The 23,257-nt window shown below is 29.8% G+C and overlaps 1 protein-coding gene across 1 annotated transcript; it reads right to left on the minus strand.

Annotated features, from left to right (window-relative positions):
• Positions 1 to 19,284: 19,284 nt before the first annotated feature.
• On the minus strand, positions 19,285 to 22,999 carry LOC137826406 (TPR repeat-containing thioredoxin TTL1-like). Its single transcript, XM_068632364.1, has 7 exons — positions 21,571 to 22,999; positions 21,270 to 21,462; positions 20,861 to 21,033; positions 20,269 to 20,602; positions 19,971 to 20,175; positions 19,782 to 19,882; positions 19,285 to 19,594 (listed from the first exon to the last, which is right to left on the minus strand). The coding sequence occupies exons 1-7, from the start codon at positions 22,503 to 22,505 to the stop codon at positions 19,442 to 19,444; spliced, it is 2,094 nt and encodes a 697-aa protein (XP_068488465.1). The 5' UTR covers positions 22,506 to 22,999; the 3' UTR covers positions 19,285 to 19,441.
• Positions 23,000 to 23,257: the final 258 nt, after the last annotated feature.

Raw genomic sequence — 23,257 nt, forward strand, 5'->3', positions numbered from 1 at the left:
TGGCGCAAATGGGTGACTTTCTGGGTGCCAACTCATGCGCCCCAACCTCTAGTCACTCGCCTTGGGAGTGTATCTACCTTTCTCTCGTACCATGCACGTGGTTCTCCCCTGGGCGTGGCCCTCTCACGGGTCGTATCTGTCCCAGGGGTCTCCCAGCGGTGGCGTGAGTACTTCATGAGTCGGGTTACCCCCTACTGGTACTAGAACTATGGCCTTGAAGCCACCTTTCTCTTCTCTTTATTACTGTTCCGAGGTACTGAGGCCTCTTGCGGTGTTGCCCCCTCCACGGTCTTTCCTACCCATGGGTATCGGGGGGTGGCACCATCGATGCCTTAACTTGGCGACACCTACACCTGGCGACGCCTTAAGTGGTCAACCTGTTGACTTTCTTCCCTTGGCCCCCTTGAGGGGTCCTAACATACATTGACTTTGACTTTGGTCAACGCCCGGGGACGGGACGGGTAAAGATACTCATTATTATTTATCCTAAGATCCCTCCAACCACCCTAACAGTTTGTAAATGCCACACCCATTTCCCCATCAATGCAATGTTAAATGATCTAATATCCAAAACCCTTAATCATCCTTCCTCCTTAAGTTTGCATACTCTTTTCCATGTTACAAGACTATTTTCCTCTCCTCCTTCTCCAAACCCCACAAAATTTCTTTTGAATTTTCTTGATATATAATCCCCATCATCGAGACATACATCCTAAAGAAAGAAATGTAGAAATAAGAGAATTGATGTGATCACTGATCTAACGAAGCATATCCTACCAGCCATTGAGAAGAATTTTCCTTTCCACCCTTCCGATCTTCTTTTAATTTTCTCTATTACCTCATCCTATAACCTGATATATGTCTATGATTTCCTACCACCTTCGTACTCATGTACACAAATGAGACTTTCATCGTATTGTAGTTTAAAATAGAGACGTACATCTGAAACAAATTAACTTGGTTGTAAAATATTCACTACAAGAAAATCATTAAATAGAAACCAATTTTAGAAACAAAAAATAATTAGTTGTTATAGTGACTAAATTAGAGACCATCTTAGAGACTAAAAAATTATTGGTTTCTAAATTAGTTTCTATTATTGATAAATAGTTTCTAAATTAGTATCTAATTAGCTACCAAAATTTTTGCTACCAAATTTAGAATCTAAATAATTGGTAGTTAAAACATTAGTAACTAATTAGATACCAATTTAAAAATTATTTATCAATAATAGAAACTAATTTAGAAACCAATAATTTTTTTAAGTCTTTGAAATAATCTCTAATTTAGTCACTCTAACAACTAATTATATTTGTCAATAATAATTAAATTTTATTTAATAATTTTTTTTAATGATTAACTGTTATAACAAATCCAACCACATCAAACTCGTTCATCCATATAAAGGAGATAATCACCTACCTACTCTAATAAAGTCAGTTGCTCGATTTGATTTTCGGAAAACTTTTTTACCTACACACCTTTGAAATACTTGAATAAATGGGAAAGTCGTATTATCACGAATTATTATAATTAAATCAGTATTTTAGTAATTAACAATCTAATTACTAAAGGGCGCCCAAAGAATGTATCTAGAAAATGGAATACATTATCCACTGAGGTCGATTAACATATAAATACACTGATAAGAGAGAATATAAAAGTAATTCTATTTATTTTTAGTATTATTTAATTTTAAACTCTTACTTCATCAAATGGTTTCCACATATAGACTTATATCGCTACTCAGTCCTTGCAACCATAATTCATTCTCATAAAGTTCACTAGTCCAATGAAAAAAAAACTTTATTACCTCCATAACTCATTTAATAAAGCTTTCTCTTTCTAAGAAAAATATATGTGTTTTTTTTTCTCGGCAAGAAAAATATATGTGTAGAGAAAGAGGAGAGGGAGAGAGTGTGTTATTAATTGTTTTTTTATATATAACAAATTAATGAATATTGGAAGTATACTAAAGCAATATCCATGCATTTAATTGGAGGAAATTAAAACTCATTTTCGTTTATATCAGAAATATTTGCTTACGAATATAGTTTTCCTTAACTTGAAATCAAATTATGCAGTTTGTACAATGTGAAGATTCAGTAGGTAATTTAGTTGTTCGGGGTATAAACGAAAAGTTTGAGAATTATATTAAATCCTACAATACTTTTAACTAATTGGCATTTAAAAGACTGTAACTAGAGGTTTAGCCGTTATTAGATAACACAACATTTGATGCAAATCTCATGTAATGGGTCACTTTTCCTCAAAATTGTAATCAATTAATCAAGTTATATCGTGGTTTGTTAGATTAGTAATCTCTGTAAAAAATATAATTAATTAGGATTACAGCTTAAATTTGTTCTAAGTGTTTTTTACTTAAATATTTTCTTGAATCTAAGAGTTTCTAGTTTATGATTACTTTTCAATAGTTTTCTTTTATTTTCAACTTCACACACATTTTTCCTTATATAAAAAATGTTTTTACACTCGAATGGAATTAATTGTTTTATAATAAACCCTTTCAAAATAAAATTTAAAGTCATTTTTGGCTATGATAAATTATATAACAATACTAAATTATAATGTAATTGATTATTGAAATAGTCTATTTTTCATAATTGCGTCAAAATAATCCTAATAAATTATTTTAAATATATTTAGGGGGAAGTTACCCAAAGAACTATATCTAGTTTTGTTTATAGGCTTATTTAAAAATTCTCAAAATAGCCTATAAACCTATTGATGGATCAAACATTTTTAAAATTCATAATAAACATATATTGGAGAATGATTTTTTTCACGGACAAAAAGTAATAATAACATTAAAGTAAAATATTTAAGTGAGGTTATTGAGTATAAGATAAAATATAATTAAAATCCTAAACCTTAAATCATAAATCATGTATAAGATAAAATATATTAATTTTTTATACTAGTTATTGAGTTACACCCAATTTTGACTAACCAAAAATCTCTATTTCATAGTATAATTTTTTTTTAATTTTAAAAAAAAATTCTCTTCCAATTTAAATCTGCACACAGTAGTTTTAAAAGATAAATCATTAAATATTATAGTATTATAATCTCTCATATAATTTAGAGGTTTTAGATGTTGAAACAACCACTCTAAAGAGAATCCGCATAAAAAAAAACACTCTTAAAATGAAAGTACAGGGATTAAAATATAAGTTTCCTCGTACTCCAATTTCCAAAAGCTGAAGCAACTATAATTTTCTTATTCTTATCAGAAATATACAATGTGCAAATCAGAAAAGAATAATAGTAAAATTTGTATTACAATGTTTACTCTCTAATGTCCTCATGTAGTACCCAATATAACCTTACAAAGTATACTAAAAAAAATATTAATTTTAAAGACAAAAAAAATCAATTATTATATAATTAAATTAAATATTATTTTATAGATTTAAAAAATATTAATATTTAAAGAAACTTTTATTATTAATAAAAAAATTTAAAATAGTATTTAATTTTCTACTAATTATTTAAATAAAGATCAATTTAAAAACTAATTTATAAAATTTTATTCATAATAAAAATTATTTTATATACTAATAATTTTATAATTTATTTTTGAACTCTAAAATTAATTTTTATTTAATAATTTTTGTTAATGATATAAAAGACGTTAAGTAGATTTGTTTGATTAATAAACTTTTAAATTGGTCTGATTTTAAAAATAATAATTATAATTTTGTTTATAAGATATATATATATATATATATATATATATAGATAAAAAATAGTATTAGAATTGATTGAAATGGAATTAAAATGATGGTTTAAGTGGTTGATGGAAGGTAGAGTTGTGGAAAGGACATAGAATAAACAGGAAGTGAGTAACTGAAAAAACCGCCAGGCAGCACTGAGAGGGGTTTTCTGTTAATCACACAGTGCATGGTCCCATTAAGGAAGGAAAAACCAGTCGCTGCAGCAGTTGGCCCCAACACTCACACCCTTTTGTTTTTTTCATTTTTTCCATTGATGTGACTTGCCAGCCAGCCACGATGCCTTGGCAATGATTCATCATGCAGATATGCAGTCACAAATCATGCTAGTGCTATGCCCACTTATCCATCCCCACCACCCCACTCTCTCTTCTCTTCTCTATTTCCCTCACACCCACCATCTCAACAAAACCTTTTCTTTTCTACCTTTACCTCCCTCCCAATCCTGATTTATTACACATGGATACGAAAATATGTTTAATTTTTAAAATGTAAGACATGAGACACGAATCTATATATTATATAATTATAAATTATATAAATTGACAATAAATATTTATATGTATATGTATGTTTCAAATTTTTTTGGAGGCAGAAAGATGTTTTTCATGACTGATTCAAAAGAATTTGTTCCTTATTTTTATAATCATAATAAAAAATTATACAATAAATTTAAATTTTAAAAAAAATTATTATATTTTTTTTTTTTAAATTGTGTCAATCGTAAAATTTTTATAAATTCAATAAATATTTTTTTGAATTAAACACTTCATCGATAAGTGTCATACGAGTGTCAACATCGATACGTGTATTTGATACAGACACGTCATTTAAAAAAGTGTTCGAGCTTCATATCTCTCGTTCCAATTCACATCAAATATATTTCATGCCTCATTTCCCACACTTTTTAAAACCATCGCATCGTATTAAGCACGCAGAATCACATTTCAGTACTCTCATGGAAATTCAACAGTTTTTAGAGTGCGCTTTATGCTTCTAATTTATGCCCTAATCATGCCTCTAGTTACTACTCACATTATCAAATCCACTACATGCACAAACTCTTTTCCAGTTTTTTTATTACCAAGAATCCGATTAAGTGTACTTAATGGAAAATGGTGAACATTCTACAAACAAAATTATTGTCATAATCTAATGTATCCAATGAATTGATGCCGGGTTAATTATTAAATGGATTGTACTTTGGATCTTTGTCAATATCGAAGAGTTCATTTTCATCTCCCTGGTTTTATTACTAACAGTGCCCAAGGCACCAACTAGAATGGTCCCATATACATATAATTAATTTATCGTCCTATGCCACTAATATACTAAAAAAAAACATTAAGTGTATCTTATAATGCTACATTGCTTCCATGCCTGGAGCTGGGTCCATGACCATTATTGAATGACTTTGTACCTCAATCACAAAGGTACTATGTTTAACCATTGCTTGCCAATGGTCCAAATCCGCCATGAACTGCATAGTATTATTTATATATATATATATATATATATATATATATATATATATATATATATATATTCTGAAAAGGGGAGGTTTAAGAGAAAGATGAAAGGGGAGTTGATTTAAGATTAAAAGACATTGATTTATTTTTTGTTGGATAAAGAGTGAGATTGAACTTTAATTCGGGACAGCTAAGTTCCACATGTGCACAAACTTTGACATGGAACAAAGATAATAAAAACGAAATCTCAAATGAAACAAAATAAAATAATGGTGGCCCATGATGTTGAAAAATAAAAGAAAGAGAAAAAGCAAAGAGAAGGATAAGATATTATTATGGTTATGGGATTAAAGTTACAGGTTTAGTTGTGTAGTTTGATGTGGCTTTATTATTGAGGAAGAGGAAAAACAAAATTGATAGAATTACCGACCCACGCCAAGCTGCGAAAAAGAAGAAAAAAAAGACATGCATGGGTGACAAACCAAATCAAAGTTATGCGCATCTCTATCATCCACGCATAAGAGCCCCAAGGAAACAGATATTAAAAAAAATGTGAGATGCATTTTGCATGATCATAGATTATATTGGACCCAGTTGGGAACAATCTTCTATATGCTCTGCTTCCTCCATGTACTCACTTCTATTTACTCTTCTTTTTCAAAGGACAAAATATTTTATCCAACCACAAGTAAACTCATTTTATTTTGTTTCAGATTCACTTTGTTTTTCAATAAAATCCACATTAATAAAAATAAGTTTATTATGTTAGAGTCTAAGTTAAGTATTTCATTAAAAACTATCATTTATATAACCTTACATTTATTTTTTTAATTATTAAAAATTAAAATAGGAATAAACTAAATTTATAATGATAAGACAGGTGTTTAGTTTGTTCTCCATTCATATTTTTATTTTTATCCATACTTTAATTATTGTTGTCTCATATTAGAAGTTATTTAATCACTTTTAATTTTAATTTAATGTAGTAGGTGTTCTAGATATATATATATATATATATATATATATATATATATATATATATATATATAGTGTTGAGTATTGAAGTAAGGACACATCCGAACTAAAACTATCGATGACTTAAAATATGCATATTCCCTTTAACAATTATTTATATGTTCACATCACAGACTCAATTACAACACATTTTTTTCTTTTACGTAATTTCAGTATTGTATTTCAAGAAGAAGAAAAAATCAATTTTATTAAATCAAATCATTTTTATAATACACATTTGATTATTTATGTATTTTTTAAATATTTTTATCGGTTGTTTATTTATTTTGAGGTGAGAATATATGATTATTAATTTCAAGAATTTAACCATGTAATTGTTATTTGGTACTTCATTTTGAGATTAATGCAGTTATACTTATATTTTTCTTAAAATTTGACATTTAAAAAAAAAATGTACACGTCATTATTCTAATATTGAATATCCTTAGTTATATAATGTTTTTCTGTTATTGTGAATTTTATGTTTTTTGTTAGAAAATTATTCAAAACAGTGCGAGAATAAATAAGTGTAGATACAATTATGCCTATTATTAACAACTATTATTATAAATGGATAGTTTCGAAAAATTATAAATGGATAGTTTCGAAAAATTATGCCTATTATTAACAACTAATATACAAATCTAAGGATAAAAATATAAATAAATATAAATTTGATGAAAATCCCAAAATATATTATGAGGCAAACAAACTCACTCAGATAAAATCTATACAAAGAAATAATAATAAAATATTTTTTTTAGCATGTTCGTTAACACAAGTTCTACCTGTGTATAGGGGGACTCAAATAATACTTGTGACTGGACATACGTCCGTAGACGTGTCGGTGATATTTTGATTTTTTTAAGTTTTCTTTTGCAAATATGGATGCTTGGGTGTTGGAGGGTTATTTGCAAAAGGTACTCCGACGCTAAGTAAGTGTTATGGTTTAAGAGTGTATTATAGTAAAATGGTAAAATCGTATTTTACTTCTTCACAAAGGGTTCTATTTATAACATTGGCTTATGGGTCTTGACCCTGATGGGCCGAAGATCAGTTATTAACTGATACGTATAGTGCTTCCTTGATACCAGGAACACATATCTTTCGGTTATCCAGTTATTTCTGCATATTTCGGGATGCACATTGATTCATTCAATGCTACTTGTAATTGTTGTTACTTAATGTATTTCCTATGTTCTTTGACTCGGGTGGTCGGTCAATGAGACCGAGACTGGCTTGTTCGGTATCGACCGATACACTTGCCCCCAGACTCAAAGAAGGTAATTTCTGAAGAGGCAAAGATGACCGTTGGAGCTCCTGATGTGAGATGTGATGGTTTGATGCATTCAATGCGTAACAGGGATTTTACGTTTGCTTTTTGGAATAAAACCGTCATTTTGGTGAACACTTTTTAATCTGAAAGATCCAACGGTTGGAAAGAAGTGTTGTTTAATATGCTGAATGACCTGAACCATTGGATGAAGATGAATATAATGGTATCGAGTGATGCACATGACAACCTCTCTCCTCTGCGATTTTCTATAAATAGGGTTGCGTTTGAACTAAGTAGGGTTCACTTCTTCCATATTGTTGTAGGGTTTACCTAGTGTGCTCTGAGTGCCGAGTTTGTCAAGCATTCTTTCATTTTTTTTCGTAAGTTCAAGTTAGTAATGTATTCTTCCTCCAATTCCTCTAATAATGTTATTAATGTTGATTCATCTAATGTTACTCGCACCACATCTGGCCGTGCAGTGACGTGAGTAACTTTGTCGTTCGATCGATCGTGAGTCGGACAACCTAAGTTACGAGTGGGTTAACCCACGTGTTTTAGACATTCCAACTTGTTTTAGGGGTCCTAATGATTTGGATATAATTTTGTCCAAAGTATCATTCTTAAAACTTGATTCTCTGTTAGGCGCTTTCATGACCGACATTTATGGTTACACTGACCGAGTGTGCCATGGACGGGAGAACGCACCTCACGACTTTTTTTTTTTGTTTACGACACCTTTTTTTTTTTTACTTACACGTCACCCTACCCTTTGATGACTTCACCATGGGGGTCCTCCGAATCCTCAATGTGGCGCCGACCCAATTGCACCCCAACTCTTGGGCAACTCTCCAAGCGTTTAGGATTATGTGTGATATTTTTAATATAATACCCACACCTTAATCCTTTTTGTTCTATTATAAACTATAATTCCTCTCAGAGTACTCTTGTGAGTTGGCTATCCTTGTCTTGCCGACCAGGGAGTATTTGGTTTGCTCCTTATACTAACTCCTATAAAAATTTTAAAGGCATTTCAAAAATTTTGTGGAGCCGGACGACCGACCTTACTTTTATGATTCGAAGGAGAAGACTAAGTTTCCGTTCCACTGACCCAAAATCTCACAAAAATTACTACCTGACTGAGGTCTTCGATGACTCCATGGGATAAGGAAGTTTTAGTTATTTTTTTACCACCTCCCTTATAAGTTACCCACTTGGGAGTTAATAACGTTGTACAGGTCTTCTAAGAAGTGAAATTTTTTTACTGGTATGTAGATTTCTTATATACATGGTTGTATTTGTTATGTTGATTGTGTTTAATTCGCTTGTGCCTTGCAGCTATTATGACTCAGATGGACCCGACTCTTGGGGATTACATGACCCAATTACGACATAAAGCGACCAACAGAAAAATAAGCAGCTTCGAGATGGTCGAGAAGGGAAACTCGGTCGTTCTAATCGACGTAGTGCCCCCAACCACTGTCATCCCTCTGGTGAATCGGAAGAGGGGTCGTTCGGCTAAAACGGTCCAACAACACGCAGTGGCAGGGTCATCCTCTTGACAACCTTCTATGCTTAATCCCATCCTACAATTGGCGTCGAGAGTACAAATTGGAATATCACCAAAGGACGAGAGCGTTCTAGTAGTTGTCCTAACCAATAACTTGATCTCGGAGTTGATTGAGCTATAGAGCTAGTCATTGGTGGTTGGTCGAACTCTTGGGGAAGAGCTGGAAAGAACCATGACTGTGGTTAGTGGCTGGTGAACCGCTTCTTCTTCCACGAAGATTCAGACAAAACTTAGCTTAGAGTTTGATAGTTAATCATTTCCACTTGGGAGGGAGTGGTGTGTCGATTATTTCATATGCGAATGGATGTCCTCTCAGGTTTTCCTCGTAATCTGGGAGAGGAATGTTTCTAGAAGTTTGATGGGTTTGATGAGTTTGGTGGGTCTGACAAGTTTGAGGGGTTGGATGGGTTTTATGGGTTTAAGGGGTTGGTGGTGGTGCTCAGGATTGTTCTTCTCGTTCACGTCCATCAAGTCCCTGTTGTAAATTTTTATTTTCCTTTTCAAAAGGGACATCTCCTCATCATGTTAATGTTGATCTTCTTCATTCCGTAATTGATTTGTGATGCCTTTTTGTTGTAACTCCTCCATTTGTGCTTGGAGGACCTGGATCATAGCTATCTGCATACGGTCGTTGTTAGCATTATTCCTTGTTTACACCATCGTTGTCGGTTGTCACTTGTTGCTGAAAATTGAATACTACCTCAAGTAAGTGCTCTGGTAAAAACATACCTACTCCTTCACAGAGGGCTCTATTTATAACATTGGTTTATGGGCCTTGATCCTAATAGGCCAAACATCAATTATTAACTGATATGTATAGTGCTTCCTTGATACCAGAAACACGTTTCTTTTAACTATCCATTTATTTTCACATATTTCAAAATGCACATTGACTCATTAAATCATTAAATGTTACTTGTAACGGTTGCTACTTACAGTATTCCCTAAGTTCTTTGGTTCAGACGGTCGGTCAATGAAACTAAGACTGACTCGTCCGATACCAACCGATACATAAATCATCCAAATCTCATAGTTTTTCAATAATATAATCTCCATTATTATTAACAAAGTGTTCCAACTTTATTCCATGTCTTTCGGTTTTAAGTACATAGTCATTCCAATTTTCGAAACGATTGTAAGGTAATGAATTTTACAAATTTCAATATGTTTTTACTAAATTTCATTTTCCTCGTGCACTTTTTCTTTTATTGTTATTTAATTCACTTTTTTTTATTAATTTTCATCTTTCTTTTTCTATATGAGTTCCACATTATTTTCTAAGGTATTTTCTTAACAATTTTTATTCTCTTTAAATTTATTTTAAAAAAATTATAATACTTTCTCGGCATCTGCACGCTGTATTATTTGGTATTTTCAATGTTTAAGAAGGAGTTTAGCTATTTCATAAACCACCAACATTATATAAAATAAGGAGGAGTTTCATTATTAAAAAAAAAAAAAATTATCTTTATGATGATACCAAAATAAGGTTAGGTTTTCTACTTTAGAATATATATATATATATATATATATATATATATATATCACTACAAGAAAATTATGAAATAAAAATTATTTTTTAGTGACAAAAAATAATTAATTGCTATCGCAACTAAATTAGAGACTAAATTTTTTTTGATTTATAAATTAATTTCTATTATTATTAAATGATTTCTAAATTGATATCTAATTAGCCACCAAAGTTTTTGCTACCAAATTTTGAAACTAAATAATTGGTAGTTAAAATCTTTGTTGCTAATTAGATACTAATTTAGAAATCATTTAACAATAATATAAACTAATTTAAAAACCATTTTTTTTAGTTTTTAAAATGATCTCTAATTTAGTTACTATTTTTCTTCTCTAAAATTAATTTTTATTTAATGTTTTTCTTGTAATATATATATATATATATATATATATATAAAATTAATTTTTATTTAATGTTTTTCTTGTAATATATATATATATATATATTTTGCTTTGACTTATCTTAGAAATATATTTCTGACTATATACTTTCTCAATATGCTTCTAAGATATATTTTGTATTTTAATGTTCTCAAACCAACATTATAGATAAACCAAAATATCCTATAACTTAAACCAATAAACTGAGATTAAAAAATATATGCTAAAATTTAAATTTTGGTCTTCTTTAATTTTTTATGCACAATTTTTTACTTTTTTAAGCATCTAGATTTTAGAAAATTTACAGTTTTGGTCTAATCTCAGTTTTACATACGTTTATATTTTTTTACAATCTAATTAATTAAATTAGTTCTTAACAGTGCCTAAATAAATATGTTAAGTGTAAAGTTGGATAAAAGAAATAAATGTATTTAAATTTATAAAAGTGAGTATTTGACCAAAATTATATATTTATGAAATTTAGGAATAAAGTTAAAAAAATAAAGAAACAAAAATCATAATCATAAAAAGAACAAAATTGCAATTTAGGTAAAAGTAGAGAGAGATAGAGTACACTCATCTTTCCACTAAAATTGAAGTCAATTAAGACGGATAGACAATACACGTTTAGATTACAGTTAAGAGAGTTTAAAAGTATTATTACTTTAAAAACAACAAGTTTTTCCTCTTCATAATGTTACATTAAAATTATTGTTAGGGATAACAGAGGCAAAATATTGAATAAATAAGTCATAAATCACCGGATATTTATTTTTCAACTCAAAATTTAACATAATATATGTTTAGACAAAATAATTTATAATTTATAAACTATTTAATTATTATAAAATAAGAAAATATCAAAATTAATATTAAATAATAAAAGTTTAACCTTTTATATTTAAGAACATAATAATATAATATTATTATTCATTATTATAACTTGATTTAATTAATATTTTTACAAATATTATAATTAATGTAACGTGTAACAATATCTCTTCAACAAATAATTATTAGAGAGTCAAACTCCTCACTTTAAATCCAATATCAATAATTAAATAAATAATTTACAACTAACCAAAAACTAAACAATTATTCTAAAGACAAAAACTTAAAAAAAATGGCTAACATTGTCAAAAAATAGTTCCACCGATATTAACTTTCATAGAAAAAAAAATAGTCGCATTAACTTGATAAAAAAAAGTTAACTATGTTTTGGAAGGAGCTTGACTATTTGGTTTTGATTGTATGAGAGAGTTTTTTCTCATTTTTTTTTGAAGCATTTCTTACTTATCGTAGTTTTTTTTTTAGGATAATGGTTATTTTTACTTTGTTTTGATAAATTTACACTCGTTGTAGAGTGTTTAGAAAAGTTATTTGGTATTTTTATTGTAAAAGGATTGAAATAGGATCTCCTTTTTAATTTAATTTATTGGTTTCTAATTAAAAAAAACTATGTTCTTACTTGAACTAATTATATGTTAATTTTTTTTATAAAAAATATAGATTAGATAAAAAAAATGAGAAGAGATATAGATTATATAGAGAAAAGAGTATAAAAAAATTGACTTTCAAATGAAATTTTATAATTTGTTGTAAGTAATTTATGAGAATAAATTACTAACAATATAATTTCTTTTAAATTTCCTATTCAAACAATGTATTGAATATTTTAGTTTCTCTATAAAGATAAAATATTCTCTAAAAATTTGTTTGTTCAAATATATTATAAATTAATAAATTGGTAGTTTTTTTTATTATATATTACTCATTTTATTTACTTTTACCTTACATAAAACTTTCAACTTATAGTGATTAAAAAATTTCTCATGCAACTTTAAACTAAATATTTTACTCATTCCTAGTTTCTCGTGTGCTGATATAAACATTATGGGGGGTGCCTCCACCTTTGGAAAAAACGAGTTAAATAGATAGATCTATGTAAATTTAAAACTACTTATACAGTGCAATCGATATTATTAATAAAAGCATGTCCAACTCAAAATAAATAAAAAAAAACTTTGTTTTATTGAATGGAAATAAAAACATTTGAATCAATATCTTATGCATCATTGACCAAATAATAAAAAAGGAATAATTATGGGTTCTTACGTAAATGCTTACGCATTGTGTCGACGTAGATGACTCACATTACATTCATATTGACATTATTAAATATGTGTTTTAATTAACTTAGTTTGGAGAATTAAACAATAATTTTCCGAAAACATTACTTTTCAAGACTTATATAAGCTAAATTTATGCTAAGCTGCATATGTTGAAGAAAGATATGAAATAAATGGTTTTCTTTATAAAAAATTAATACAAGATAGACTTCTTATAAAAGATAATTTAAGATGTAGGGATATTTCATGTGTTGCATTTTTACTCATTAAATTAAGCGAATATTTTTTTTCCTAACATCCTTTAGGTTATTATTATTAGCCAAAAGAAGAATATGGCACAAACTCCTAAATTCGTAAATTAGAGATCAGTAACTTGAGTTCCCAAATACATATACTAACCAAGCCCAATAATCCCAAGCTACGAAATACATAGGTAAGGGCTAAGCCCAACTAGTTAATAAACTTGGTACAGTCCGTTTTGCACCCCATTCTTTCCTTCAGTACCCAAAAAAAGTATTAAAATTCAAATTTGCTCTTTGATTTAAAGTTCTTTTCGAATTTTACAATTTTTATTACACAATCTGAAATATTAATTTGAGAATTAATTTTGACTTTTAAAATATGTAATCGAGATAATATTATATTTTGAAATACTAAGTTTTCTTTTATGAAAAAATATTTGTTATTATATAATCAGAAATAAACTTTCAAATTCGAAAGTGACTTGTAGAATTTGAAAGTTATCTTCTGTATAAATTTTGTTTCCAAATTATAAAATCCATTGCATAACTCATAAATCATTTTTTATATGATTTTAGATTAGACGATTCAAAACATCTTGCTAAAGTTGAATCTATACATTTTTTTGGTAACCATAAGTCGAGGATACAGCACATGGACAAGGAATGGCGACAACAATAAGGTGGTTGGAAGCAAAGGTGAGGTGACGAGAAGGAGTAAGAACAATTTTGTCTTTTACATGGAGCTAGAGGATGAAACCATGGGGTGCAAAACGAAAGAGACTAAATTTGGTTGATACAATAAAATTAAGTGGACTTGGCCGTATTCATACAATAACTGTTGAAGAAGACTCTTTCTTCCTACACTTCCATACCTTCTTGTGCCACCCCATACTAAATGTGAAAAATATCGTTTTATCCTTTTTTGTGCCACCCCCATACATAATCTGAAAGATGTTTTTGGATCTGAAAGTGTTCTTTAGATTTATAAAATCCGGAACTCTTTTTTGGATTTGAAATAAGCCTATGGATTATGTAATCCATATGTATTCTGGATTACATAATTAGGAAGTCAATCTCATATTTAGAAAATACTTACGGATTATGTAATCTGAAAGCTAATCACAAATATGAAAAAAAGGCTTCCGGATTACATAATCCAGAAACTAATCTTATGTATAGAAAAGACTTCTGGATTATGTAATCCGGAAGCTAATCACAAAAGGCTTCTGGATTACATAATCCGGAAGCTAATTTTAGATCTATAAAAATACTTTCGAATTATGTAATCTGGAATGTTATAAAAGGGTATTTTTGGAATACAAAAAACTAATAGAGGTGACACAAAAAAGTATGGAGGTGCAGGAAGAAGTAGCCGTTGAAGAAATCAGAACAAGAAATATATAAGGCAATTGCTTCCTGCACTATATCACTGCATCCAATTACAGGTGAAAAGAGGAAAATACCCTTAAAAAAATAGAGTACATATAAAATTACATTCTGGACCTCTTTTCCGGAACACAATAATCTCATCCAGATAAATTTTTCCAAAATATATTATTTCAATTCTGGATTTTTTTATCTGGAATGGGATTTTGATTTTTGTTTCCGGATTTTTATATCCAAAACACAATAATCTCTTCCGGAATGCATTATTTTCAATTCCGGAATAAAGGGTATTTTCAAAATTTTTTAATTTGTGTTGGGTGCATGTTTAAAAATGTTTGGTGCTAGAAGCAATTACCAATATATAAAAATGTGGCCCATAATGTAAAGCCCATTTTTGTTAAACAGTAGAGGGACCAATGGACTGGCCCAGTTGATTTCAGTTAAAGAAAGACAAATAAATGTACCCTCTAAATATAGATTAGAGTATGCAATTTGAAAAGTATAAAAAATTATAATACATCATATAAATAAGAATATATATTTTATTTTATATGATTAAATTTTATAATAAAGAAATACTTATCAGTATTTAAATGGTATAAGAAATTAAAGTTCACATTAAACATTTTTTAACGTATAAATTCTATTTTAGATTTTCAATAAATAATTTCTATTGTGATACGGTATTTTTTTAAGCAACTAATAATTTATTTTAAAAATATTGAATTTCAATTCAGAATAAAATATAACTTTTTGAAAGAGATAAGAAATAAGAAATTAAGGAAAGAAATCATATAAAGGTTATCATTTAGGATAACTATTAAAATTTATATATATTATTATTTAAATAATTTTTTACCATTTAAAATTTATTAAGTTGATTATTTTTCTCAATATTAAAAAAAGAATAATTTCTTATTTTCTAAAGCTTTACACATGATTTTTATTTGATTTTAAATTATAATAAAATACAATAAATAAATTGAAAAAATGTTATCCTTCGAATACTTTTATTTAAATTTTAAAACATAACATATTTATATTTTATACAAGTTTAAACTTATACGGTAGGATAAGATCACTGAAGGTTTATAAACTTGAAACCAGTTTATCAGACTAATATTTGGTTGAAATGCAATAAATTTGTATTAATTTTGAATTTTTTTAGATTGTTAAAATATGTATGCTTTTGAAAAATACATTTGAGATGGTTTTGGATAGGGAAATTCTGAAGTGATTTTGTTAAAGTAGCTTCTTAATAGTACATTATGAAGTGATTTTGGATAAAAAAAAAACTTATAGAATATACAATTTAAAAGTGATTTTCAAAAGTTTATTCTTATTACACAACAGAAAAATAATTTTACCATTAACCATGCTGTACTACAGATTTCCTCACGTTTTCTCTTTATTAACTTCTTCACGTTTCCTAAAGTTAAAAAAAAAAAAACTTAAAAAAGTGAATGATGCATCATCACTAATTTCTCCACGTTCTTGAATGAGCAACTATGAACACTAATTGATCACCATTTCTACCACATCTTGATATGTTTTGCATAATTTGAAAGTAAATCAGTTTATACATTCAAAAAATAACTTTCAAAATTACATTTGTAATTAAAATTAATTTCAAATTATTGATCTGATTATGTAATATAATATACTTTTTCAAGTTTTAAATTGCATAATTCAAAAAGGGTTATGGATTGTACAGTGTGAAAGAATTTTTAACTAGAAAGATAAAGTTGAGATTTTAATATATATGTAGGTGCAGAAGAAAAATATGGGGTTGCAAAAGAATTTCCTCCTATGAAGTGGTGTTATCAGCCCAAAATATTTTGTATGTTAGATTTTCTATTTGACAATTGCTTCCTGCACTATATCACTGCACCCGATTCCAGCGGAAAAGACGAAACTGTCTTTAATTTTTTTTTCTGAAATATTTGTTTTGGATTTTTTTTTCGGAACGAAATTTTATATTGTGGATTTTTTTATTCGGAATGGATTTTTCATTTTTGTTTCTGGATTTTTATTTCCGAAATACAATAATCTCTTTTCTAGATTTTTTTTCCGGAATGTATTATTTTTAATTCTATTTTTTTTGTCCGAAATAGAATTTTAATTTTTTTTCTGGATTTTTATTTCCGAAACTCAATAATCACTTCTGGATTTATTTTTTCGAAATATATTATTTTTATTTCTGGATTTTTATTTCCGAAATTAAGGTCATTTTTGGAAATTAAAAAAAAAGTTGGGTGCAGGTTAAAAATGATTGGGTGTAGGAAGCATTTGCCTTTCTATTTTTTGTAGTCTAGGCCCTTCTGTTTGCTTCTCCCCAAGTCTCTATTTAAAGGCAAATGTTCCCTGACAATTGCTTCCTGCACCATATCACTGCACCTAATTCCATTTAAAAAGACGAAAATGCCCTTAGAAAAATGGGTACATACAAAAATACATTCCGGACTCCTTTTCTAAAATATGTTTTTTGATTTTTTTTTCCCGAATGATTTTTTTTATTGCAGATTTTTTATTTTTGTTTCTGGATTTTTATTTTCGGAACACAAAAAACTCTTCTGGATCTACTTTTCTGGAATGTATTATTTTTATTTTTAGAATAAAAGGTATTTTTGGAATTTTAAAATTGTGTTGGGTGCAGATTCAAAAATATTTGGTGTAGGAAGAATTTGCCATGTTCCCTGCAACATATCAATTCCAACATGCACTCACCTAGTATTAAAAATGACAAAAATGCGCTTCCAAAATGACGAAAATAACCTTAAAAAACGAAGGGTGTAAATAAAAATTACTTCCAGTACCTTTCATCCGAAACACTACAAGAAAAACATGAAATAGAAATGAGTTTTAGAGACAAAAAATAATTAGTTGCTATAGTAACTAAATTAGAAACCATCTTAGAAACTAAAAACAAGTAGTTTTTAAATTGGTATCTAATTAGCAACCAAGGTTTTAACTACCAACTATTTACTTTTTAAATTTGGTAGCAAAAACCTTGGTTGCTAATTAGATACCAATTTAGAAACCATTTAACAATAATAGAAACTAATTTAGAAATCAAATTTTTTTAGTCTTTAAAATGGTCTCTAATTTAGTCACTATAGCAACTAATTATTTTTTGTCACTAAAAATTACTTTCTATTTCATGATTTTCTTGTAGTGAAAATATTCTGGATATAGATATCCAAAACACATTTTTGAATTCCAGAAATTTTTATCCAAAATGCATTTTTAATTTTGTGTTCCAGATTTTTTTATCCAGAAAAAAAAAAAAAATATATATATATATATATATATATATTTATTTTTGAACTATATTTACTATTTCGGATTTTTAAATTCAAAGGATAAATTTGAAAATTTTGAAAAATAATGGGGTGCATGTTAGAATTAATAAGGTGGAGGAAGAAATTGTCCTATTTAAACTACCTAAACAAAAGATGAATATAAACATTTTTTTTATATAATTAAAAACAGGAACATGTTTTCACTTATCATAATTATTAACACATCGATATTTTTATTTTTTTAAAAACAACAAACTAAGTTTTAGTAGTATTTAGGATTTTTTTTATTTACATTCTTCACTTTTTCTTTTGCATTTAAAAATTTCAAACCCATCAATATATAAATAAAGAAAAGTACATATTTGTCTCATTTTCTTATTTTTAATGTCATTTCAAGTTATTCCTATTTCATATTCTCACTCTCTGATTTTTTTTTCATTTTTCACAAATCTCACGGGAAATTAAATGTATCAAAATAAATATATTTTATAATAATTACTTACTATTATCGCATGTCAGAAAGAATGATTTTATATTATTTGGTTGCATGGTAAATATGAGAAAGAATGTCATGATTCATAAGTGAAGGACCTTTGCTTTAGATGATCTTTACCAACATACAAATCATTTTGTTATGAATCATGTTTCATATGTGTGAAGGCCAAATATGATCTATGAAGAATTTGGTTAAGAGTGATATGTGATAATATCTCAACAATTATGTATCATATTATAACTGGAAAAAGATTTTTTTCTTCTAAAATAGAATAATTTTGGAATTGTATTGTGTGATATCATAATTATAAACGGTTTTATTTTACTATACATTTGTAATAAGTTTATAATTTCTTTTACTTATATATATATATATTTTGATCTTACTTAATTTTATATTTTTATCTCATGTGAGATTTCCAATGTTGAGTGGTTACAGTGACAAAACAAACAGTTGAAATATAACTCATAAAACTAGAACAACAAATGAAAGGACAAACTCTGAGATCCACTCGACCAACGAGCTTGAAACAGAATTCCACTGATATTCCTCTAAGTTTCACCAACGGCACTTATGTTACCTCAACCTTAACAACTAGTGTTTCATAAGTACAGAATATGAAAAATCATTCTTGTTTAGAACATGTAATATTTTAAGAAAAATACAATGCAGTTGTTCGTTCAGGTTTTTCGAACCAATGTACATGGAATATGAATAATTAAAGGAACATCCAAAGCGTTAAGAGAATCTAAATCGATTACTTTTTGTCTATACTTTTTACATGGTGCAGTGATACGATGCCATACCCTCTTGGGTTTCCTCTGCCCTGTAATCAAGGGCGGGTAATTTATGAAGGAGAAGCAGTTTTGTAGGAATAATTTAAGTGCAAAGATCTCAGCTACTGTATAATTCAACTGATCTTTCTAACAACTCGGGGTTGTTGCCTGAAATTTCTTTTACTCTTGATCCGTTTTTGTATATTTTGAAGGCTGGGATGGAGCTAACACCTTCTGACTTTGCTAAGTAAGGGTGGTCTTCGATTTCCACCTAAAAAAGTATCATTTAGATATAAGTACGAAACAGTGAAAGAGGCACAAAAACAGATTTAAAGGATTGATGTTGGTTAAAGTTATTTTTCTTAGTCACACTAGTAGTTGCATTTGGTATATTCTGAACTTTTGTTTTTTACATTCCCACAAGCTGTGAAGTGTAAAACAATATAAAATACACCAACCTTGAGGAAATGAACTGATGGGAATCTTTTGCTGGTTTGCTCCAACATAAGTAACACTTTCTTGTGGGTTGCCTTGTTGCTAAAGAGCACCACAGCCATCCCTATTCAATAACCCTCACAACTGGTTAGTGCATTTGTAGTACTCATGTAAATGAAATTTTCTAACCCAAGAAGCCAAATATGCCTTACCAGGTGAGGTTACATAATGTCTGAACCGATCATTACTCGAGATGAAAACCAAGTTTGAACCAAATTTCAAGTCCTTAATATCTTCACCTCGCAGAATCTTTAGTTGGAGCTGAGCTTCAAACAAAGCCCTTGCCACTTCCTCGTTCCCTGGCCTTTCTCTCAATAGCATTTCATAGTCTTGAATAGCAGCTTCCCACCGTTCTAACTACATGCACACACAAAAATCACAAAAGGGTTATTATTACTGTAATTAAGTATGTAGCAGAAGAATTAAATAATAGCATAGAAATTAAAGTACCTTGGCATTGCAATCAGCCCTCCTTAATCTTGCTTTGCTATAACCTGGCTGAAACATAAGTGCCGAGTTACAATCTTCAATTGCTTTCTCATATCGGCCAAGCTTAGAACGACAAGCAGCTCTGTTGCATAACAGAACTGAGTTGTGAGGATCATGTTCAAGTCCTTCGTTGTACACGGCACATGATTCGGTGAATTTTGAGGCCTTGAAGAGCAAGTTCCCACTCATTCTAGCTGATGTTGCTGCTCTCGCCCTCCTTACCACTGCATTCACCTCTCTATTGCCTGGATCAACTTTAGCTGCTTGCTGAGCTGCTGTCACAGCTTCCTCAAACCTTTTAAACAACAAAATTCAATTCATATTCAAATTCAGATCTAATCAGGCTCAGAAAATGTACCAGCATTATAGATATACCAACAAAGCATTAGCAGCGTGAGGCTGATAATCACTACAGTTTGGTGTCTAGAGAAATGTTATGTATTATTATTATTATTATTATTTTACAATGCATCATGCTCACAGGTGAACTTCCAAATACATAAATCACGAGAAGAATTTGTCAAACATATAAAAATAAAGCATTCTCACCAACCTGCCAGTTGCCAAGTAAACCAGTGCTCCTATCATCAATAGGTAAGCGCTGCAAGCCGGACCAAATACCTTGGTACACCAATCAAGTTGAAATTTTGGCATATTTTCATAGATGGCATAAGCCTCTTGATATCTTAGGAGCTTCAGAAAGGCTTCAGTTTGTAAAGCATAGACCTATCATACATAATCAGTTTTTAATTAATCAGCATGAATCATAGCTGCTGTGTCCTCTGTATCATTTCTTGAGACCAATATTATTAAGCAAAGGGGAATTCTTGATATTTCCAATTTGACATAATTATTTGCCAATTGAAGGAACATTGGTACGAAATCTAAGATTAAAATAAGAACTACTTGGGGTTCCGTAAGAAACATAAAAAATAAAATGTTAGACCAAGGAAATGACTAACCTGTGGAGCTGAATCAGCACCTAAGGATATTGCAGACTGTGTTTCCTTTAGTACATCACTCCACGCATTTACTTTCCGTGCTTCTATGCATTTGTTAAGATGATTTTGAAGAGCATGAGCTAGGAAAGCAAGTATTGAATCAGCACATCCGGTTGATTGATTGCAATCCAGTGCTTTTTTTGCTTCTCCCAACCTGCATTCAAATTTGCAATATTATAAGTAAAAATAACAACAAAATACTATCATGATGCAAATCATGCTTAACATCATTGAATAAAGCATGTGTATTGCATTATTATACCTGAAATATATTGTGGCCAAACGGTTGTGAGCTCTGACATACGAAGGGTCCAGTTTGATAGATTCCTCACACTCAAAAATTGCTTGTTGAAACCTTCCTAAACCAATTAAAGCCGCACTCTTGTTGCAATGGTACGTTGCCATATTTGAATCAAGAGCAATTGCTTGGTCATACAAAGCCAAAGCCTCTTCAAATCTCCCCTGCTTGTATGCTTCATTTCCCATGGATTTCAACACCTCAGGGTCCACTTTTTTCTGCCTTGGACTCAAAAACTGTCCAACCTCATTGCCAGTGCTGTTGCTCCTCATGATATTCCCCATTGAGCCTTTGCTTGTAATTGAGTAGGAAATGGGCACAGAGTTCAACTCTGCATTTTTAGGCATGTACTCCACACTCTTTCTCCTTGGGGTATTATTCACAAGCAAATTCCCAGTGAGCTTCAATTTAGAGTTATTGTTCTCATTGCTAGTACTTATCCTAGCAAGTGCAAGAGAATTTTCAGCGGGGTCTCTATATGGCTTGCGCTTATGATTCTTGTCCTTGTTTTGTTGAACCTTAGTGTGAGTTGAAATTGAAGCTCTAGGGGATGATGTTGATGTTGAGCTTCTTGCAACAACATCTGAAGGCCTTTGATTTTGACTGTTTCGATATGTACAAGGTTGTTGTTGGTGAACAGAGGTACTCTTTCTGGCCGGGTTCTGTTCTGCACCACTCAGTCTGTGTGGCTCAGTGCAGCCTTTTTTTGTAACCTTTGATTCTTCATTTGGGGTCTTTGGTTCTTCACTTTTGCCATCATCATCACTCTGTGGATTCTTCAAGGGTAGGGAGTGAACGGATGATTTTCTAAGCTTATGGCTTTTGAGGTGGAGAATTCTCCCCATGAGGCCACAACCCGATTGACTCCCCACCTTGTTCTTCTTTGCCTTCGCTGCCATGACTTGTTGTTGAAGAGGTTTGTGAAGTGTGATAGAAACAATTATATGTGTTGTTTAGATGGAGGGAAAAACAAAAGAAAATCAAGCAAAGAATAAAGCACAGAAGCTGAAAGATATCTGAGAGGAAGTCTTAAAGTGATGGCTTGAACAGGAAGCACTTTATTATGCAAGGGCTTGTCCTATAGAAGATGTTTATGTGCATATATATATATATATATATAACCCTTATAGAGTGCTTTCCAAGAAACTACTTTACTTCTTTGACTTCATTGCGCGGCTTTCGGGACACAAAAAGGGCAAGGGTCCATGATTCAATTTCAAGAGCATGGTAACATGATAACATACATATGCATATAATATAAGAAAAATACATAACATAAATTCTGTGGTTAAACAAAGACCAAGTTAAAAGTGAAATTTCAGAGATTGGAACATGTCAGAAGGAACATTGAGGACTTAAACTCACCTCACAGTGACAACATTGGATTTAAAATGCTATTATTTGTGTATGCTGCTCCAATACTATTACCTCTGCATCCCAAAGGGGTAATAATTTAATCACTAGATAATTAAGTGCCTGTGATGTCACTGGTAAAGAAAAATGTTATTTGTAGAATAGTTTCTGTTTCTAGGTCATATATTATTTTTTTAATCAAGTTTGTTAGCATGTTCCCTCATGTAGGACCAAGGACTAAAGTAGTTTAATTAACATTAAAATAGAAATAAAAGGTTTGTTGGACTATAATAATAAG

The sequence above is a fragment of the Phaseolus vulgaris genome, chromosome 8 (genome assembly GCF_000499845.2).
Source record: "Phaseolus vulgaris cultivar G19833 chromosome 8, P. vulgaris v2.0, whole genome shotgun sequence".
Classification (NCBI taxonomy): Eukaryota; Viridiplantae; Streptophyta; class Magnoliopsida; order Fabales; family Fabaceae; genus Phaseolus; species Phaseolus vulgaris.